The 21,092-nt window shown below is 28.5% G+C and overlaps 1 protein-coding gene across 1 annotated transcript in view; it reads left to right on the top strand.

Moving 5' to 3' along the window:
• The first annotated feature begins 7,267 nt into the window (after positions 1 to 7,267).
• LOC129959109 (lysosomal-associated transmembrane protein 4A-like) overlaps positions 7,268 to 21,092 on the top strand; it is a 31,985-nt gene continuing 18,160 nt past the window's right edge. Inside the window, exons 1-2 of the mRNA XM_056071925.1 lie at positions 7,268 to 7,423; positions 17,853 to 17,989. Of these exons, the coding sequence (XP_055927900.1) occupies positions 17,891 to 17,989 (99 nt within the window). The 5' untranslated portion in view covers positions 7,268 to 7,423; positions 17,853 to 17,890. The remainder of the gene's footprint in view (positions 7,424 to 17,852; positions 17,990 to 21,092) is intronic.

Raw genomic sequence — 21,092 nt, 5'->3', positions numbered from 1 at the left:
TTTTAAACATAGTAATTCAACAATTGTCCGCATGTTCATTAACACGCGAAAGATGGCATCAGTGAGCAACCGGAAGTTGAGGGCCCGACGAAACCTTCGTTCTTGTTGCAGTGCTTCAAAATAAAGATGCATAGCACGATTTTAACATCCTAGGATTCTCATTTTAATTTTTTAAATGTCTAATTAAGATCGGATGGATTGATTGGATTTGTTTAAACATTTCATTACGATTGCCATAATTTTCTCAATTTTTTTAATTCAAAATATATCATAATTTTTAATATATTTATCAATTAAAAAATCTATTTCCTTCCTTTTTAGTTGCTTATTTTTATTCACTGATTATTCAAATATTTTTTCGAAATCTGTTTCCTTATGTTTTCCTTTTTGATGCCTTATTTAATTACAAATAGGTTTTTCTAAATTTATTGCATTACCAAAAAATATCAATTAAATATTAAATTAAAATTTCGACAATTATTGTTTCTTTCCTCACCTATTTACAATTTGACTATTTTAGAAAAATATGGTGACTGTTAATTAAAATCAGTTGCTGTATAACATTTAGAAATAAAGTAAAATGTGATGCATTCAGTTTCAATTTTGAAGGAACTTCTGTGAAAATAATTGAAAAATTATGAACCGATTGATAAATGTCTACATGCGTGTGGAAAGTACAATTATTCGTAACATATTTTTTATCTGATTTGTCAAAAATTTCACAGCTTTATACAAATACAAAAATCTTGCTATTTGGAATAAAATTTATTATGTTTTAATTATGAAATTAAATTAGAAAAAATATTAATTTTAATGCATAGACTAAATTGAATTGCTGTAAAAATTCTGCAAGATTATGTAATATAATTTTTTATGAGAATAAATAAAATAATCATTTGAGGAATTAATAAATATTTTTTTTCTGTGAAATATCGCAAGAGCACCTCCCCCCCCCCCCTGCTAATTTATCTACTAATATAAAAAAATTTTAATTTTGAAGATTTATATTTTATATTTTTTAATTTTGAAGATTTATATTTTATATTTTTTAATTTTGAAGAAGCAAAAGAAGGTATAATTGTGTTAAGATACTCTTCGCGATCATCTTTCTGAATTAGTTTTTCAGGTAAATAAATATACAATGCAGAAAAGAAGAGATTTTTACAAACTGTATCCTATATTACGGCTAATATTTGGTAATTAGAGATGTTTTAAATTTTATATTGGCAAAATAATAAATTTTAACGGTACGTTTTTAACCTTTTCACTAGATTCCTTTCATTTTTCGAGCCACCAACATTTTACTGTACTATATTTACAAAATTTTTAAAAATATTTTGGGTAAGCTAAAAAGCAAATAAAAGCATGCACAATTTTACTTTAATAAATAAATTTAAATTATTTTATTAATTATTATAAAATGAAACCAAGTTTGAATTTTCAAGATTTTTATTGCTAAAATTGTTTTCCATTCTTTGAAGACTTGATTTTCATATTCTTTATATAAAGGCTTAAAAAATAATTAATAAAACAGCAATTCTAAAATAAAAATAAAATCCCAACTTTATTTTTATCATCATATTTTTTTATACTTCATAAGGAAGAAAATAATACACTTTTGAAGAATAAAATACCTGAAGGAGATTCGAAGATAATAATGTTTTATGTTTAATTAATTTATCCTTATTTTATTTTTAAAATTTACTCTTAATTCTATAACAAAGACAAAATGCAAACAAAAAATGCATCTAAAATTGTCGAAACACGTTTGAGTGTAAATTCAGCAACAACAAATTAAGCAAACCGTCCTTCAAACCACAAACGACAACCACATGGGGGGCTAAAACTGACACGCATTTCAATTAAAGCTCAGTAGGTGTCCCCCTCCCGTAATCTCTTTGAAGGAAAAGGCGATTCCATTCTGTTTTCGTTTACGAAAAACGGCTCAGGACTTTGAGGCACTTGAATTCTCACTCTAGCCGGGCTCATAGAGTTAATAGGATGTTGATCAGAGATAATTTGTAATCAATGCTAAATATTATATTTTCAGTTATATATTGAGCAAATTGAAACAATCATGGGTTCTTGTTTAAACGCATTTTTATTAATGAAAACTCCTCTAATCTAACAAATGTCTACTATGATACTATCTGCTGGACTGTTAAAAATTTATGTCATATATACTGAACACTAAGAATTTATTTAGTTACTTTGCGAAATATGTAATAAAAAAGTTTTTCTGCTTTATTGTTTATGTTGAGCAAGAATTATTTATTTATTATTATTCAAAGCTATATACCTCAAATGAATAAACAGAAGTTTCACTATAAAAATTGGTAAGTATTCACAGCACCGCATGACTTGAAATATGGGTAATACTGATGTTTTATGGAATAGAAAAACAGCAGTCTTTTGAATGCAAGCGAATTATTCACAATTGTTTCAAATTAGGAAAGAGTAGTTTAACTTATAAAATGTCACTTGTTCCTGTATATTCAGTTTTTTTGTTTTACAGTTTTTCTGAGTAATAAAAAATTTCTATTCTTTGAAATGAAAATCATATAAAACAAAAAGTCAAACACTAAAAAAATTTAATAAACGAGGTTAGGTTTTGATGAACGTAGAAACGCACCATAGAAAAATGCTTCATCAAACATGAAGACAATTTTCTGAATGCATCACCAAGCAAAGAAAAATAAATCAGAGCATCTTTTTGATAAATTTACCCAAAAGAAATAATTCTCTTGAAAGATTTACATTCCATATTCTTTGTTTATGGTTTTCATTATATTCGAAATATAGCTAAATCCAAATAACAATATATATATATATATATACAAAAGTATTAGAATCAAGTTAATAGGAAAAACAAAAAATCAAATAAAAATTAAACCAAAAAAATCATAAAAAATATAAAAAAAGAATCCGGCCTGAAGACTTTTTCAAGGGTCACCCTCAGGCAGAGATTCAAAGAAAGGGATTTTTTCTGTGAGGAAATACAGACATTGTCTAATAATGATTCCTCGTGACCCGAAAATCCCCTGAAATTATGCTCAAGAGATATACCATTTTAACAGAAAGGACATACAAAACAACAAATTAGAAGAAATTAACCACAACAAAGTAAAAATACAATAACAAAAATAACAATAAAAACAAAAAATAGCACTAAAATTAAAAATTAAAAACGAAAAGGCCAGTACATACCATCGACAGTCAAGGAAACTTTAAACTGTCGATTGTGATTCCCTGTTTTTTAAAACCTAACGGTAAATTATGTAAACAGATGTAGGCTCCCAGCGCCATCTATTGAGTGATCCAATATGCAAGGAAAGTTCTATTTTTATTTAAGCCAAAGGATTAATCCCAAACCATACCTTGTTTAATAAAAAAATTGACATTACAGTAATTTCTAGGAATTCTTTTTTATATTTTTTTTATTGGTTTAATTTTTTTTATTTTTTGATTTTCCTATTAACTTGATTTTAATACTTTTGTGTGTGTGTATATATATATATATATATATATATATATATGTAAGCATTATTTTGTTTGAAGCAGAAGGCAGGTTTGACGACATTGAAGATACATCTTACATTTTTAAATTAATTTTAATCCATCGGAAAAGCATAATTATTTACAAGAAGGCGCGAACATGGCATGTCCGACACAGCGCAACACAAAAGCGAAAGGGGAAAAAGGAACGAAATAAATTATCCCTCGTCTTATATAACATGAGGTATGGATAGGGAAAATATTACTTCATAGTGCCAATATATTATTAAGATTCTGATAGGGATTTCTGACGCATGTCAATCACAAGTAAGGGAAACACAGGGATCTTTTAAAAAAGAATGTGCTTACTGGACATTTTTTACCCCTTCAAGCGGAGCGTGAGAATGTGTCGGTGTTTAGCCGATTCAGCAATTTTATAAAGCTTCTTTTGAATTAATTAAGTAGAGAAAGTAGAATTGGATCACGAAATAAGAGAATATTTTTAGAATGAAGTTACTATGGGCTAAATTAAAATAAAACTTTAGAAATTGATTAAATTGAAATTAAGAGTTTAAAATATCATTATATATATATATATATATATATATATATATATATATATATATGTAATGTTGTGAAGCATGATGCAGTTTGAAGACAATGAAGATACTTTTAATTTTGTGACGTCTTTTTATTTCATTTTGAAGAAGCAAGCATATGTACAAGCGATGAGCACACAGAGCGACACAGAAACGGAATGAGGGAAAAAGCTCTTGGACATTTTATCCCTGGTCTTATATAACCTATGATTTTGATAGGGAAAATACTTCTTTACAGTGCTAATGTATTATGAGATTTCGATAGGGATTTTCGTTATACGGGTGGACAAGGTAGGGGAAACACAGGGAGATTTTAAAAAAGAATTTGCTTGATCAGCTTTATGTTATCTCTTCACGCTTAGTGTGGGAAAGTTAGATTTTAGCTGATTCAAAAATTTAACAAAGCTTCTCTTGAATTAATTAAGTAGAGACAGTGGAATTGGATCACGAAATAAGAGAATATTTTAGAATGAAGTTACTATGGGCTAAATTAAGATAAAATCTTGAAAATTAATTAAATTGAAATTAGAGTTAAAAGATCATTACATATATATATATATGTATGTATAAAAGCATTATTTTTGAAGCAGGGTCGTGGCCTGTGATATCGAAGACACTTTGAATTTTTAACTTCGTTTTATTTCCATCCCGGAAGGCGTGATTTTTTGTACAAGCAGAAGCGAAGAGAACGACACAACACTAAATGAGGAAAAGCTAAAAGAGAGGAAAAATAATTTTCCCAGTTATATAATGTAAGATTTCGATAGGGATTTCCTTCACGTGTCGACCACAGGCAAGGGAAACAGGGGGATCTTTTAAAAGAGTGTGCAAGGCATGCTATTTTTTATCCCTTCACTCGGAGCGTGTGCGGGTTGAGGTTCGAACTCGCAACGTTTGGGTTCGTAGCCGAGTAACAAAGCCACTAGACAAAAGTGTACACTCCTCTCCGGAAGTTGTTAACTGGCTTATAATGTTACCACCACAACAGTCCCCCACCAGTGAGTCGGTAGAGTTTATCGCGCCAGTTATGGCGAGCGACGAACGTGATTATCGCGCCAAGCGTTATGGCGAGCGAGGAACGTTGTAATCGCGCCAAGTGTTATGGCGGGCAATGGCGAGCGTGTGTAAGTGGTTGCTGCCGGTAGATGGAGCCACGACAGCTGAATGAAGGATGCGGTTGTTCAGAACCAGTGTCACCAATGTGCGGGTTGAGGTTCGAACTCGCAACGTTTGAGTTCGTAGCCGAGTAACAAAGCCACTAGACAAAAGTATACACTTCTCTTCGGAAGTTGTTAACTGGCTTATAATGTTACCACCACAAGCGTGTGAAAGTGCAACTTTAAGCATTTTCATATCGCTTCTGTTGAATTAATTAAGTAGAAAAAGTGGAATGGGGTCAGGAAATAGGAGAATATTTTTAGAATAAAGTTAATATGTGCTGAATTGAGCTAAAAATGAGGAAATTAATTAAATTTAAATTAGATTTTAAAATATCATTACACACGCACACGCACACACATATATATAACAAGTTTTAAGCTACAAAAGCTTGTAGTGCAAAAGGTAGAGGAAGAAGACTGTATTTCGACATATCTCCCGGTGCTCTTGTCAAAATCGGACTTTTCGTTAAAATCCATCGGATTTTTGAAACGCTTTCAAACAGTTTGATAATCTGTTATTGCAGCTAAAAATATGTTTCAGCGAAAAATATGCTTCAGGCTAATAGAATTCATAGAGTGAAAGATAGAGAAAGGATTATATTTTCGACAGATCTCTCGTTGTTCTGCCCCAAATTTTTTTTTTCGTTAAATGCTTCTAATTTATGAAATACTTATAGACAGTTTAATAAGTTGATATGGCAGCTTAAAATATACGCATTCAACAAATTCCAGCCTAAGCAGACTTGTGGATTGAAAGACAGTAAAAAGCGTATTTTTCTTCAGATTGGTTCTCCTGACCGAGTGGTCTTTTTGAATATATATATATATATTACAAATGATATTTTAAAATCTTAATTTTATCCAAATTAATTTCCAAAGCTGTATCTTAATTTAGCCCATAGTAATTTCATTCTCTTATTTCCTGATCCACTTTCTCTACTTAATTAATTCAAGAGAAGCTTTATAAAATTGCTGAAGCGGCTAAACGCCGACACTTTCACACGCTCTGCGTGAAGGGACAAAATACCATTGACTTTACAAATTCTTCCAAAAGATCCATGTGTTTCCTTTGCTTTTTGATTGACATGCCATGGAAATCCCTATTAAAACATCACAGTATATAAAACAGGGATAATTTATTTCTCCCTCTTTCTACGCCACTTCTTGACTAATATGTTGCTGTGAGCGGACGTGCTTGTCCGTGGCGCTTGTACACAAACATGCCTGCCTGCCTCCCGGGAGAGAAAATAAAGCGAACTTTAAAACTTCAATGAGTCTTTCTGTCTTCGAAACTACATTCTGCTTCAAACACAATAATGCTCTCTCTGTTCCTCTCTTTCTCTCTCGCTCGCTCTCTCTCTCTCTCTCGCTCTCTCTCTCTCTCACACACACACCCTTCTTGTTTACGCATTTTTTCATTCAAACAACTAGATAATCTGTTATTTTAGATAAAATTATACATACATAACAAGCTGCAGGCTAATAGGAAAGATAGAGCAAGACGCATATTTCGATAGATCACCCTTTGTTCTGGCCAAAATTTGACTTTTCGTTCAAATCTTTCTAGTTTTTAAACGATTACAAACAGCTTGATAATCTGTTATGGAAGATTAAAATGCATAAACTTTGCGCGTACATTATTTGGTAATTTTCACGAGTGAGAATTTATCGCATTGAGGTAGAAGTTACTTTGTACAAATTTTCTTTTCTATTTCTACTCAATGTCACGTTATTCTTAACGGAAAATACAGATCAAAAAGCAGATTTTAAATTATATATTCGAATAGATAAGATATTTATGTCAACCATAATTTTCTGCTTTAAAAAGTAGAAATTAGATTATTGGACTTTTCAGTTACTAGATTACAGCAGCATGTGCATATTTGATGGATTGGATTCTATAATTCTTGATTCTTTAAAAGATGCGCCTTCTGCATTAATACATTAAATGTGAAACAAGCTCATTTTTGTGTTAAACCAATCTTTACAATGAGATAACAGGCAGCTGACTTCTTGATTGTTAAGGCGTCCTACCCGTTCAGGATTAATCTTCTGAGATGGTTTCAGAATGGCAACATTCTTATCTGTATTGAAGCATTGTGTATATGTTAAAGTTAACGATCTGAACTAAACTTAAAGCGAAACTCTTATAAGACTGTGAGACGGAAGGTAAATTGGACAGTTTAAATTTATTTCATACTTTACAATGCTTATCCTTTTAGATATCTCTTTAATTTTATCTCGCTAAATTTCTGTGTTAATTGGCCTGTTAAATTGTTTTCTAAAATATTTAAAGATTATGAAACCAATACTTAATTTTAAATTGTCATCAGAAAAAAATGTGTTTTGTTTCATCATCACATTGTTTGTAAGGTTTTATGAAAAGACAAATAGCTATTGGTAATCTTGCGTTTAAGTTTGTTTGTAATTTTGTGTTTGTTTTGTTTTCCTATTCCTACTTTAAGCACAGCTAACGAGTATTGATCAATCCTTTCTTGCGAAAATTTTCGCTTAAAATAAATAAATAAAAGGAAACATAGATTTAATAAGAGATGTACCCTACAATTTTTTCTTTATTATTTTATTTGTAGCTTAATTTTCATCGGTTGCATGGTTGAAAGCTATAAGCTGATAAGGAAGTTTTTGTTATAAAAGTTTTTGACAGTTGTTGTCGAATGTGTTAAATCTCCATGGCTGTTGTTTGTCAAATAATAAGGTCTTTATTGAAATTTCCTTTCAAATTCTGTTTTTGTATTACAGATTTTTTTGTCAGAATGTAAATCAAATTCTGATAATATTATATAATATTGAACCAAAAAATGTGGAAACTGCAGTGAAGGAAACAGATGATTCAAATGTTTGTTCAATCACTTGGCTGTTTTTACAAACTCATTTTTAAGCATTTTTCCTGAAAATAAAGTTGCGTAGAAAATATGAAAACTATTTTCTTAGAGTATTGTTTAGTCAATGAAAAACTTTATCTTTTTTTATAATTTTTTTTTTGTAATTGATATATTTTGGAAATAAATACTTATTAATCATCACTTAGTGTAATTAATTAATCATTAAAAATGTACAGAGAGAAAGAGTTTCAGTAGAAGTATCTTAAGTATTATCATGCATTATCTTATAAAGTAGGAAGACTTGAATTGGGTTATATGTCCAACCTTTTTCTGAATTATGCAATTGCATTAAAAAGAAAAGCTGAAAAGTGCATGAAACAAAAAGATCAGTTTTTTAAAGCGCTTCTTCCTTTTCTTTTACAACATCCCTTTATGAAAATGATATAGACTTCTATTTACTTATTCATTTTACTATTCATTACTACATTCTATTTACTTATTTTAAATCATTATTCCTGTTGATGTTTTTAACTCTTTATTTACTTAACATATCACATTGTTTTAGCCTTTTTCCTACAAAAGCTATATAAAAACTTATATGAATGAATACTAAAAATTGACACATTTTTTTTATCATGCAACTGAAATTTAAAATGTGAATTGTTTAGTTAAAATTTGTCATTAAAAATATTCCTTCCTAAAAAAATTAGTGAATAATTTTATAAATGAGTATTAACTTATTTGAAATTGAATTGCTGCATAGTATAGTCAAATAGATAAGTTTGGAATGTGTAGTTTGTATAGTTCTTATAATAAATGTCTTTTGGTAATAGAAGAAAAGAAATTTGGTTTTATGTCTTCATTTAATTTTTTCCATCCATTTATATTTCATGAATTTATTTCTACATTAATTTATCCAATTTTGCAAATGGTCAATCTATTTAATCATGTATATTTATTATATATATCAAAACTTGTAATTTTTAGATTTCAGTATAAATTGGGGGGGGGGGTGACTAGATGTTGATTAATCATAGAATTATTGTTAAATATTTTCTTTTCAGTCTCTCTTTTTTTTTTTTTTTGAAAAAAAACCTTTTTATGCATTAGATTGTTTTATTTGAATTTTGGAATATTTGAATTGAAAAATGTAAATTTCAATTACTTGAATTTGTATAAATCTTGTATTAATGTTAAAGGCTTCAACATTATTTTATTGAAATTTTATATAATTAAATAAAGTTGATTACTTCTTTAAAATGTATGCTAAGAATTTTGAAATAAGTTTTCTAGTCATTTCAGTCTTTATATTAAAATAATATTTTTTTTTTTTTTTTTTTTTTTTTTACTGTTTGTTAATGTTTCTTAAAATTTCCTGCTTTTGAATTTTGTCTGTAAAAATCAGTTTGCAAACTTTTTATTAAGTTGGAATTCTGAATAAAATTCTTAATAATGTATCATTTCATGTGAATTCTAAAAGAATTTAATTATAAGTTTTTAAAAGGGTATATTTTTAAAGGAAATTCATTCAATTGACGAAGGTTTTTACATAATATAAGATTACTTTTTTCGTGACAGATTTGAACTACATAAGTAGCAGGTACAAATATGGTCTATTAGATTTTAAAAGATTAGAGCCTCCCTAATGGTAGTTTCATGTTTAAATAAAATAAATGAAGTTGATAAAATTCTTTTTTATTCATATAGAGATAACTTTTTTTCTTTTAAAGTATTTTTGTATATTGCAATTACTCTTTTTTTATTTACAAATTTTTTTTTGGCTTGTAAGGTTTATTATTGCATTATTTTTCTGAATTTTTTTGTTCCCAGGAAAAAGAAGTTTAATGAAGAAATGATAAATGCTCATTGGTTTTTTTTTTTTTTTTTTTTTTTTTGTTTGAAAAAGTTTGGTTTAGGAAATATACAAAGTATTTTAGTAATGTGTTTAAGTTAATATAAAATAGTTTAGTTAAAAAATGTATGAAGTTATAAGAAGGTTTTTCAAATTATGCCAGACACACCACTAATGTTATGTTAATATTTGGTGTTGCAATTTTTCTGCAAAAACATTTATATTAATGTCTAAAATGAATGTAAAAAGGCACCCTTTTTAAAACATTTTGTTTTACTTATTATTCAGATATATCTACTGAATATAGTTCATAGTTAGTTCAGTTCATTCAGTATATATATATACATTTTGACGATTCTAGCTCGCAAAGGGGTGAAACTTGGAAGGCTGATTCCATTTCCAGAATTCTTTGTCATTCTTTGACCTTGATTTTCGGCCTATTAGATACTTTTTCCTTCAAATTCTCTTTCATTTTTATTTGAGTATTGTGTCATTTCTGACCATATTATATTATTTTAATTCAGTCCACAAATAATCTGGGTTTACTTTATTATTAAATGTAAACATCACCTCCTTTTATCTTCCCTCTCACACCTCTTTTGATGAATTAAACCCATCCTAATTCTTGCACGAAAATGCAGAAGGTTTTAGAATCGTTTCGCAAACAATATATATATATATATATATATTCTGTTTTTTTCCTCCTCTTCCTCTTAAATTTGTTTTTGTCATATCTTTTATAACAGTTTTTTAAACTTTTATGTATATAGCTCGATGTACCAAAATAAAAAGTGTCAGTTAAGTTTTTGTTTAATAAACTTTTGTTAAAAAATAACAAATGCCTTGTTTGAACAGAATGTGGGACACACTTTTTAGATGCAGTAAAAATGTTAATTCTTGAAATAACAGAATACAATTGTAAAAGACATTATGAAGGTTACTGATGATTTGGATGCTAGTTTTGGAAAGTTCTGTGGGGGGGAGGGCGGCTATTTTTAAAGTTACAAAACAAAAATACCATTGGTACTATCTTTCTGAGTTTTTAAAAAAATTCACAGGTATTTTTTAATTTCTAGAAAGGATTCTATTTACAAATTTGATTAATTGAATATTTTTGGCTCAAATTCATTGATAAATCAAATTTTTTCTTTAGTCTCGTCTATTTCCTGTTAAATAATGTCAAGATACTGTTTTTAATTGAAATGTATTTTCTTAATTCATTGTAAAAATTTAAAATTTTTTTATCACATTCTTTTAACTGTTTAAATACAACTATACATTGTGCCTTCAGTGACTAGAAGAGAATAATTTTTAAATCATTATATTCACTCTAAAGATCACATAAGTTTCATAAGTTTTCTAGAACCAAATTATAAATTACCGGAAATTCTATCAAATTTCAAAACTTTTCCTCTCCTCTTAAGTGTTCTTTATATAACCTTTGAACTTTAATGTTTAAAATTTGATTCTACCAAATTAGTAATATAGTTAAATTAAAATTTTGGCATTTTAATCTGGTCTTTTTTTTTTTTTTTTTTTTTTTTTTGTATATTATTCCTACATTCAAGGTTCATACAAAAATGTTACTATACTTGTTTTGTACTATGCATCATGATGCTCCATAATATTTGAAATTAGAATTTTAGAAAATTTCTGTCATTCAGTTTGAAGTTAGTTGCCATGAAAGAAAATCTTAAAATGATTTTGAAAATAATTTTTTTTTGTAAGCTTTCTTTGAAATGTAAAAATATTTCCATTAAGAACTTCGGTTTGAAGTTGAGCAAAATCATTGAATAAAAAAAAAAAAAAAAAAAAAAATAAATAATGAAGTGTTTTTTACACATTCTAATACATTTTCAGTGAATTTATTTAAATAAATAAATAAAAATTTGAAGTAAATTAACAGTTCTTGTTTATTGTGCTTTCATTTATTTGTACATTACTGTAAAAGTTAATTTTGAGCATGCTATTATTCCAATTTTGTCTTCAGTGTTGTCATTGATTTTCTCAGTTTTTATCTATTGGTAGTCATGAAATTTTTCTGATATAAGGCTGATGATAACTGGAAAAATCAATAGATCCTATTCTTGTAATATTCTTGAGTTTTTAATTCATAATTTTGTATAAGATTGACATTCATTTCTGAATGTATTAAAATGAATGTCCCAAAGAAGGTCCTCATTTGTGTACATTACTCACTTGGCAACATTTCACATTTCTATAAGTGGAAATATAACTTCATGTAGAAAACATGCTCAGTGTAAAACTTGCAATATCCCTGTATGTGTAGGTAAATAGACACTGCTGTCTACATCAAGCAATTTCATTCAAAGTAATGAGATATTTTCAGTTTTTATAATTTTTGAACTTTAATAAATATTTTCAATTTTAATGATTTAAATATAATATTTTTTGCATATTAATTTAATTTTATTTCTTAATTTGTGTTAAATTATAATAGTTTTTATTGTTCTTAATTTACTCTTATTTGATTTAGTTTAAAATAATTTTTTTAGAAGATTTATAAAACTCTGTATTTTTAATATTTTAAGGGATTTAAATTTTCTCGGCTCATGAAAATTTTTATTTATAACTTAAGATATTCATAATTATTACTGCAATAAAGAATTTATTGAAGGAATTATTACTGTAATAAATAATTTATTTAAGGAATTATTACTGTAATAAGGAAGATTTTCTTATGAATCGATTGCCCTAAGCATTCAATGTCCCAAATGAGGTTAAGTGCCTAGGTTACCAAATGTATTTAGGTGTATTGATATAGATTTTTGACCCATACCTTCCCAAGGAAACTTAGTTAAAAAAAAAAAAAAGAACAGTAAAATAGATATTTAGACCAGTAGCTAATCGCATTCATTGTGTTTTTAAAAAAATTTCAGAAATTTTAATAACTTTTGCCAGAAAGAGTTTAAAAAAAATTTGTTTTTGAAGTTGCTTTTACTGTCTTCTAATTGTCTCATTTTTAATATAATTTGAAATTACCATTTACATTATTAATGTACTAATAAGATAAAGAGAAACTTTTTGCAGATATATTTCAAACTGCTTTTGAGATTTGTTAAACTAAATGTATAGTTTAAATTTAATTAAGAAATAGAAATGTAACTTTCAAATAAAAAAAAACTGATGTGAACCATGAACTGATTCTCTTTTAGAAAGTTTTTACTTAATGTATTCATATGCATTGATATGTTGATATAGATTTTTGATATCAGAAACGTAAAGAAATTGAACGAAAAAAGCTTTTCCACACTTTGGGAAAAAAAAATAAATCATTAAGCTTGATTTCCTTTCTTGATTAGGTATCATTACAAATGTATGAATTGTGCCTATGAAAGTAATCATAAATTAAATATCTAAAATTTTAAGACTTGTTGCCGAATTCACTATTGGAGAATTTAACAATATTTATCCTGATAACTATTCTCACTGGTTAAAAATTAACTATGAATTTCATGCTATTGATGAGTGCTGAGAACCGGAATTTATTTGGTACATGCAAAAGAATCATGAGCTTTGGCTATTAAAAATTCTTTTCAATTTTGTACATACATTTAAATTGAAACGTATGATGAATTATATGATGCATCATCTTTGTGATGTCTGATCTTTCATCCCTGAACGGGTCTTAATGAATTTGGAAGTTTATGGAAAAGGTTTTATCGCAGTATAGGGAAATTCTGATTACAAGGGGAAAATATATTTCTTTCATTCATTTTCTTGAATTTTCTTTTACTTCCTTTTAGTTATATGCATAGAGAGCAAATTGTTTCTGCTTATGAATGATTTTATGTATTCATGTAATTAGTTCATAACAATGACTACAGCAAGTCGTTATTCATTTTTCTACGCTGTTTTTTTGAGCATTTGTTATTATATTTCAATATCAGTTAGTAAATCTCCAATTGTCATTTATTTAAATACTTTTACTGCGAAAAATTTTGGCGCATGAAAAGAAATTTTTAAACTCATATTTCAGAGAAAATATGTGTTTAATTCATTGTGAATTTCCAAATTTCAAACACTGAATGTTTCAAGTCTTCCAAATATTAAAGTTAATCAAAATGTTCATGGTGTTCCAAAGTTATTTTTAGGTCATTATTTGATACTCTCACTCAAGATATCAAAAATTAATTAATGCCAATAAAATTCCCTATTTACTTTCTCACATACGAAGTATTCAAAGGGAAAGGATTTGTAATCATCATCATCATCATCATCAAAAAAAAAAAAAAAAAAAAAAAAAAAAAAAAAAAAAGCTAGAAATTTTATCCTATCTCCACTATTCAGACTTCCGAAAAATAAATTTTTGTAATCTGTATCTGTCTGTGAACATGGTAACTCAAAAATTCTGAGAAGTAGACGGATGAAATTTGATATGTTATCTTTGTACCACGTTTACAGATTTTTATCAAATTTTTAATAAAATCCATCGGCAGTCATTTTTTTTCATTTTGTCTGTCTGTCCGAGTGCAAGCGAACACGATAACATCAAAACACCGAGTTATTCCTAAAAAAAACTTGGTGCACAGTTTTAGAATCGAAAGTATAGATCAATATCATTCTGTAAACCAAAACTGTCAACAAGTTAATCAACTGTCTGTCTGTACATTCGTATACATATAAATGAGATAACTCAGACTCCAGCAAATCAGATAAATGATATTTGATAAATAATATTGCTAATAAAATTGTAGTTTCTGTCATTTAGCCTATCAAAAACCTTTTAAAACGTATACTACGTTTTCTTTTCTTTCATATTTTATTCTGCGAAGCACACATTGCTCATGTGCGGACTAAGAAAATAAAAATTTAAGTGCTTGTGACTTTCACAGTCTTGTCCACTGTCCCTAATTATTATGCGAAAGGGAGGGGTGATAATATTTTTACTAGGGAGTACGTAAGAATGCTTTTTAGAAACTATTACCATTGCTGTTTTACGAGTTCCAAAGCATGTAAAGGCATTTCTTCAAATGCATCAGAATAAGGACCCACTTTAGTGTTTTTATGCTTCTGATATTCATATGTCATTTGTTAATAAAACAATGATTATATTTTTTGAAATTTTCAAAGAGAAATTTGGTAAGTGAAATTATTTCTTCACTATATAGTTAATGTTAATATAATTTTTCTAATAACGTATCATGTTTTGCAATTGATAGTGTACATAGTATTGATAGTAATACAGACGTAAAGGTGGGGGGGGGGGAGGCTTTACATTTCAGAAAAGAAATGTCCGATAGAATTGCTTGCTTTTCAAGCAAGATTGTAAGTAGCTTGTTTCAAAAATGTTGGAATGCATAATAAAAAAATATTCCAATGAATTATATATCATTAAAAAAATGTTTCGGCAGAGAAAACTAGCAAGAAAAAAACGAATCATCTCCTGTGTTGCTCTTTCATCAGAAAGATACAAATGTGTGTGACGCTTTTTTCATGGAGGATATAGATTTATTTCATGGATTATAAAGACGATAATCAGATTGTACTCGATTTCATTAATTTAATTGTCAAAAAAATAAAATTTAAATGAGTTTTTTTTTCTTTTCAATTCCTACTATCAGCTCACACTCTCTCTATATATATCTTGTTCAAATTTTCAATCGTTAAAAAAATACTTTTTATTCATCTACTCAAGTTCAAATACATTTTTTTAAAAACTTGTAGTGGATGACACTTGATGTTAATACAGTTTTTTTTTCAAATATTAATTAATTAATTAAATTTGTCCAGTAATATCTATTTGGTCGCCAAGTTTGTCGCTAAGCTCTATTTTGCCACCTAATGTTGTAATTCTGTCATATGTATATAATATTTATATTAATTATAATTATTTTATAAAAAGTAATTGAAATAAAAAATTTTTTACTGCCCTAAGTAGGAATTGACTTATTTTTTTTATATATATATTACTTGTTTTATCATTTATTTAAAGACGACAAATTTACAAAACTGCAGGAAGTTTTGAAAATTATTTTCATTATTTCTCTTGAGCAAGCTTCTGATGAAAGATGATTCAAAATTGATAAAAAATATTGGAGTGGTATACTGGAATCAAAATATATTTCACAACATATAGTCTATGACCACGTTTGTAATCTGGCGAAATTTGAAGACTGTAAATTTATAAAACTGTGAAGAATTTTGAAAATTTTCATTATTTCTGATGAACACGGTTAGCTATGTTAACATCTCGTTTTAAAGCAACATTAGGGCTATTTTAAGAGAGATCTTGTAAATTTGTACTGCGGTCAGATGACGACTGAGACCTGAGCTGGTACCCCTTCTCCAAACTTCTGCACCACACCAGCGGTAGGACATTTAGTACCGACGAAATTAACGTGCATCAGACCTATTTACACGGGAGTTCTTCGGTGAAATTGGGTATCGAACTTGGAATCCTCCGATCCCGAAGCCTGGGTACAAAATTTAAATTAAATGTCATGTTTCACAACGTATAGTCTGTAATCACATAAAGCAGTCTGGCGGAATTCACTCATTAAACTTTATTGAAGAATTGAGATTATCATCAACATCAACCCATTCAAAATATCGCATATTTTTTTGAGAAACAAATGACTAAAGAAATAGCCGCCAATAACATAAAGTAAAAATCTGATCTCTTTGTCTCCTTCTAGAAAATGAAATTTGTTTCTGAAAAGAAAATGGCTGTAATTGAATATGAAGCTCAATTCAGAGACTTTTCGTTACTATTAAAATCTAATGCATTGGAAAAAATTATTAGTGAGAGAATCGAACAAATTGAAAGAGTTTGGGTAAAATTTCTAAAATAAAAAAAGGAACTAATTTTTATTTATGTATGTAATAAAATTATCATGTTATTTATATCCAAGCTTTGTTTATTTTTATAACATGCCCCCCCCTCCAATTTTTTAGTAAAATAGTGTTATAATATATTTCTTAATATTATTAACTTTAGTGTAGTGAAATAATTTTAGGTATGAAAAAAAAAAAAAAAAAAATTGCTTTAGTAAAATTTTTCAAATTAAACGCATGAAAAGCATTTTAAATGATTACAATTTTGGTGAAACATATTCAGCAATTATGGTGATATTTCACATTTAAAATTAAATACTTATTTAGTTAATACTTAACTTCATAGCAAGTAGTTCTATAACCAGAAACTCCATCTTAATGTTGACTTTATTTTTCTCTAAAGGTGCTGAAAAAAGGTTATATAAAGTGCTTATTTTTTAAGATAAAATTTGTGTATGCACCTTGTAAACGTATCACAAACGATAATGCAAAAGCAAGAATTCTGGAGGAACACCAAAGTTATTGATGAAAGTCACTATTGCAGATATTTACTTGCAGACTTAATTCTGAATTTTATTGCAGACTTAATTCTGAAAAGAATCTTTAAAGATTTAAATTTATATTTAAAATACTTTAATATGAAGAAAAATACCAAATTTTAAATTGTTTTCGGTTAGAAATTGGGGTGCATTATTAAAAGACTATATAATGTATCCATTTTTTGACGACTTTTAGATGAATTGATAGAAAACAAGATAAATGCATAGTAAAATTAACAGAACGACAAAAGACTTTTGAAATAGTATGAATTGCATATCTATCAAAATTAGAAGCTTAAAAAATTTTGCTGAAGAAACCAAATTATATAAAATATTCAGTTGAAAATTTTAGCGACCATTAATTCTGGCGAACTAACTGGTTAATTAATGCTTCCTTTAAAAATTGTTTTTTAGTTTTGCTATTTATTTTAAGGTAGTAAATACTTGAAAATAATGTTCAAAATTGTGGTTAGAACTGGAGTATGGAGATATTGTCTTATGATTGTATTAAAATATACTGTATTTCATTGTATATATAATTCATAATGTTTCTTTTCAAATTTCAGATTTGTCTGTCTTCACTGACTGCATTTCAGTTTCCTAAATGTATATGAAATCTGACTTTGGTAGTGGCGAAAATTTCCGCTGCTGCATTTGCTTTCATGTCCGTACTGGTACAATTATACTTGGTATTTGGCATTTGGTAAGTCTGTTCGAATAAAAAATATGCAAATGAGCTATCACTTTTTTCTTCTTTTATTGTATTATTTCTATGTGATAGTGGAGGAAAGTCATGCATTTCAATGCTTAAGTTTTTTACCTATCATTTAACAATAAAAAAATAATGAGAAGATATCAATTGATGAATGATTCATGTATGTTTAACTGCTTTTTTCAGATTTGCTGTCTCAAATGTTTTAATAAATATCTTCCATGTATTGCTTAATTAAGTGCATGAAATTTTGATTTTACGAAGTTATATTATCAATTTGTCACAATTTAGATAAGCAAAATTTGGTGGTTATTTAATAGTATATATTCTGTTTAATTCTAGAAAAAAAAATCTCTAAAAGAAATTCTGATTTTTGCTTTTAAGAATTTTACCCATAGGTTCACATTTTCTACAAGTTTGACAGCTGTCATAACCTTGAGACATCCTATCGATCCGACTTTCGTTTCAATTTACTCGCTTATCCATTTTTTCTGCTTTTTTGTTTTATTTTATCTTTCTCTTGATGGCAAACAACTCCAGAGCAAAAGTCGCTACAATGTATATTTCTAGCTTCTCTTGGACTACAAGAACCTCACGTTTTGGCCATGTGTGGCAATTCATTAGAGGAATGTACACTTCGCCTATCAATTTTGTTGTTAGTCTGCCAATGATGAAATTAGTTTTCTGGAGGATCAGGTGAAGGGGTCCCATTTTTTCCATTGACATTAAGAGTGGTTACTATCTCCAGTATTGACTTCCAGTTAGAAGTTGCTGCTATCGCTAGGGTAAGTAAGTTCTGAGGCTGAAAATGGCCAGACCTGTGGTTATCATCACATATTGGATTTCATCATAGGCAGTGTTCAGTCAGTGCATGACAATTCCATAAATGACGAAGCAGGAGTTGAACTTTCATAGGTTTATTTTCACACATATATGGACACGGACATTTCTAAGCTACCACACAAACACATCACAACACAAAAGACGGGAGAGAGAGTATGTACATGTCGCCCCGTCGGCACTATGAAACTGAAATGTTTTCAAATGCCATCATTCGAATGGGAGGTATTCGACTGTTGGATCTACTACCTTATACCTCGGATCGATCGGCATTTTAATGAAGAATAGTGGAATTTCTGAGTTATGGGAAATTGCATTGTATGAAGAATGAACCATTCACGTGCTTTCAGAACCAGGCTTATCGAAGAACTATCTGGGCATAATGTGCAGTAGGGTGGTACGAAAAAATCAACTTTTGATTTTTAATTTGTAATAGCGCGGAAAAGTTGCCTTTTGGTGTAGCTAAGATAAGTTAAAAATGTAAAAAATATTGGAGTATGTTTAGAGTGCCGCAAGAATGTTAAAGTTTCATAAAAACACAATTTTTGGAAATTTTTCGAAGATTTTTACGTGTTTCGATTATGAAATAAAAAGTTTTAATTGGGTGTTATAATATGAATAGAAACATAAAAACAGTTTTACTATTGTATTGGTATGTCATCCAGGACTCTGAGTCACCACCGAGCGGATGTTATTGAGGGGAGGCGGAGATTTGTCTGCTTGTGGTGACAAGCTCAGAGCTGGTGTCAGGTCAGCAACTTTGCCGAGTTCAATTGAGTTGGCATCACCACTCCCATCTTTAGTATAACTCATTAATGTAAGTGAGTTGTTAGTGCTTAGTGTGTGCTTTGTTGAGAGTAAAAACGCCTCAGACTAAATTAGTAAAGACAAGGTCAAAATGTCCTATTTTTGGGGAATTTGGTAATTTGCTTGAAGTTGAACTGCCTATTTACGAATCTGTTATGAAGTGCTACTGTTATATTAGACATAACCTCAAAATTGCTTCAGAGAAGGATCCTTCTGTAAGTGAAATATGTAACATTTTGAGAGAGTCTAAGGAAAATTATTTTAACAAGGGGTGGGGGATTCAGCTGTCATTTTTGAGCCATGAGATCATGTCGATGTAAGCTTTTGCATTGAAGTTTGTCTTTAAACTTCCTGACACCGCCTCTACTTTTTATTCTTGCTTTTAAAACACGCCGTAAAGCAAGTTCTCCTTGAATTTTACGTTTATCATTTATCGTGGACAAAAGGATGTTTTCTAGAGCAGTAAAGTACCCATTTCTTTGAATAATCGGGTTTATAACGTTCTTGAGATCGCCATAGAGAAATCTTGAATATGAGATAAGGTTAAACAGATTTTTTGAACCATGACTATATGAAGGTTTTAACTTAATATTACACAAACATATAAACTTTCACAATGCGGTCTGCCAAAGTCTTAAGATATATTTGAAAGATCTGGTTAGTTTGCCATCTTTTGTTAAGAACACTGTTGATTTTTAGCGTTGGCAGTGTCACCAGTAACCGTTTCTGAAACACTGGTATTTTCTGTCTGTTCTTGATTAAACAACTATTTTTTGTAGAATTTTTCTGGCTTCTTTCTTCCTCAGAGCGCTTGTGATAGCTAACTAGGTATCAGTATTACCTATAACCATTTAGGTAATATTGATATCATATTTTACTGGTAATATTATATTTATATGCAAGGCATTTGAAGTTGAGCTAAATAGTATAGTGGACAAGGTTATCGACTTCCTTGTCATACGCAAGCAGTGGAAAGAGCTGTAAAACTGGAGACTGAATCGGCTTAAAATGCCCATTGTTTAATCACAAGAGAAGGATACATAAGAGCAAAAATTGATTCATGTGTGAGTATGCCAAAAGTTAATACAAAGAAAGACAGTTAAATGTGGCAATGAAGTAGAAACAAACATTTTGTAGGTGTAACATTTGTAATCATTAAGAATACAGAAGTGAAAAACACAAAGTTTGACATTAAAAAAAATATTTTATTACTATTATTGTATTTTGTAATTAATACTTTTTTTTATAGTTATAATGCTTATATATGTATTTAAAACCATCCTTTGTAACACACGTAAAAAAAATTAATTAAAAATATTTTCTCAAAGTTTATAATTTTCCAATTTTTTTTACAAGTTGTTGTTGTATTGCAATCAAATTTTTTAAAATTCTTTTTTAACCTAAAAGGCAAGTTTTTTTCACTATTGCCAGACCAATAAATAAATAA

Source organism: Argiope bruennichi, chromosome X1 (assembly GCF_947563725.1).
Source record: "Argiope bruennichi chromosome X1, qqArgBrue1.1, whole genome shotgun sequence".
Lineage (NCBI taxonomy): Eukaryota > Metazoa > Arthropoda > Arachnida > Araneae > Araneidae > Argiope > Argiope bruennichi.
The sequence above is the reverse complement of the archived record's forward strand: the minus strand, read 5'-3'. Positions and strand labels throughout refer to the sequence as shown.